Here is a 2,453-nt window from a genome sequence, read left to right as displayed (position 1 = left end):
GCCTCAGCCAAATGCATGAGATTTACACAAATATACTCAGGTAACATCATACGGGACGACTAACACATTCTTATCCATATAATTTTGTAGATCAATTAGACAATCATGAATAAGACATGACGGGACGACTAACACAGTAATATTGTTGGGACGACAATTTATTATAATGTGAAAAGAAGCGGCCGGAAACAATCTTCTCTACTTTGGTCATACTAGACTCCTACGGATGACGGTACTCGATGTAGTCGGTGTGGAAGGTTGAAAGATCAACTGCAAACCATTTTAATTTGACGTGGAGTCGAAAAAAATGTTTATTATAAGATTGAGGGTGGTTATTGGATAAGCACCTCATGTGAACACTGTAGCAGTGTGGATGACCGACCATTAAACAAAGCTGAGATAATAAATTATGCGTGAGGCCACTGCAAACCTAGCCATACCTTTCGCCATCCCCCTTTGTCGCTTGCGCAACATCCATCTCACATGTGCGCCACTCGCCACGCATGCTCAATTTGCTGATCTTAAAGCACCTTCCTCTGCGCTTCCCTTTCCTCCCCTCAATAATTACCGACACTCTGCCTGCCTGGCTTCTTCTCTCTTTCCCCCCTCCGGTAGCTGTGTTGATCCAAGACGGAAAAACGATTTCACGATGGCGATGGAGGAATCGTGGCCGTCCATGATATGGAGCTCCGTCCGCAGTTGGTTCACCCCAACCGTTCTGTTCCTCCTCATCAACCTCGTCATCGGCACCATCGTGCTCACCTCCAGCCGCCGCCGCCGAAGCCATCGCCGCCCACACGAGGACGAAACAGCCGTTGCGCCTCACGAACTCCCGCCTCTCGTTCGTGGCCCCTCCGCCGCCCTCGAGCGACTGCGCTCGCTGGGCCTCCACCGTTTCCGCTCCGGCGAGTTCCCCTTTGACACGGTGGCGCCCATCCCCGAGTCGGCCCTCCCGCAGCCGCTCGCCCGCGGGCCCTCCGCGCTCCTCGACCGTCTCCGGTCGATCGGACTCAACCGCTTCCGCTCGGGTGAGATCCCTTTCGATGCATTACCCATCCCCGAGTCCGATCCGCCTCCGGCGCAGACGACGGATTGTATTACGGTGCGAGACGACGACGATAACGTCCCCGATCGCAAAAGTCGCCACTACGAGCGGATTCGGTCGGACTCTGCAGGGAAAGAAGAAGCCGCTGGGACAAAGCTGGCGGAACGGATGAAGAAATCTGCGAGCGCCAGCTCGGCGTTCGGTCGATTCGAGGAGGCCGAGATCGTTCGACGGCCAGCGGCCTCGAAGGGCGGGCGGGGCTCGGCGGTGGCGGAGGAAGAGGTGGAGGTAGATGCGAGGGCGGACGATTTCATTAACCGGTTCCGGCAACAGCTCCAACTGCAACGGCTGGATTCCATCATGAGGTACAAGGATATGCTCAATCGTAGCAAATGAAATGAAATGAAAATATGAAATGACTCCAGAGAAAACGGTGGAAACCTTGTTCTTTTCAATTTTAATTTAATCAAATAATAAAACCATGTTCCCAAACTCAGGACCCTATATTTTGATTTTGTAATTGAAATTTTTATTTTTTATGAAATTGTAATTGAGATTATTATTCGCTAAGGTATTTGCTTGAGCACGTGATCATGGATAGGATCAAGCGCCTGTGTTAATTAATTTATTAGAGGTCGTCTTCCCATGAACCAATGAGATGGCGTCGTGGTTTAGTCGGTGGCGTTGATTCGGACCAGTGAGATGTCGACGCTCGGACCATTCAGGTTGCATTGCTGACCCAATCAATCTTTGGATTGTTTTTTAAGCAACGAAGAGAGAAGATGCTGGACGGTGCTCTCGAATACGCTCTTTTACCCTACAATACCCAAGTTCTGACATGAGAACGGGAGAAACATGATTACCGAATTAATCATATCGTTTGGAAAGTTCCTCTTATTTAATGTTTTTTGCTTTGCCTTAATTTTTCTATTTTTTTCTGAGAATAAGTGGTGTTATTTATCTCTTGCGTATTATCAAATTCGAAATTATCCTTTAGGACAATCTTATCCAAATAATTGATGATCATTATCTAGTTTTAGCTTATTCAACAAGAGATTTTGTCTAACAAAATACCGGGATTCTGAAAAAACACACACTTTGAAGCAGACACATGTTCAGATGGAAATATAGTTAATATTTTCAGGGTGATTATTCTAAATTTTCTTGGATATAAAATATCTCAACTGAGTACCTAATCTTCTATTGCAAATGGGGTTGTGTTAAGACAAAATATTTTCATAATTTATTTGTCTATATCTAGGGGATCCGTAATATTGAGCGGCCTAGGACGAATGTTTTTACATTTTACTACAATGTAGAAAGGTGGGCTACCAAGCAAAACACAAAGAATATAAGGAGGCTTCAAGATTATGGTGCAACGGATAAAGTCTTCCCATGATTAATTAGA

General features: G+C 46.2%; 1 protein-coding gene across 1 annotated transcript; it reads left to right on the top strand.

Moving 5' to 3' along the window:
• The first annotated feature begins 409 nt into the window (after positions 1-409).
• On the top strand, positions 410-1,615 carry LOC121978420 (pathogen-associated molecular patterns-induced protein A70-like). The gene has a single exon (XM_042530767.1). It carries the CDS (start codon positions 410-412, stop codon positions 1,439-1,441), a length of 1,032 nt encoding a protein of 343 aa, XP_042386701.1. The 3' UTR covers positions 1,442-1,615.
• Positions 1,616-2,453: the final 838 nt, after the last annotated feature.

This window comes from Zingiber officinale, chromosome 4B, assembly GCF_018446385.1.
Source record: "Zingiber officinale cultivar Zhangliang chromosome 4B, Zo_v1.1, whole genome shotgun sequence".
In the NCBI taxonomy this organism is placed as follows: domain Eukaryota; kingdom Viridiplantae; phylum Streptophyta; class Magnoliopsida; order Zingiberales; family Zingiberaceae; genus Zingiber; species Zingiber officinale.
This window is presented reverse-complemented; position numbering and strand designations above follow the sequence as displayed.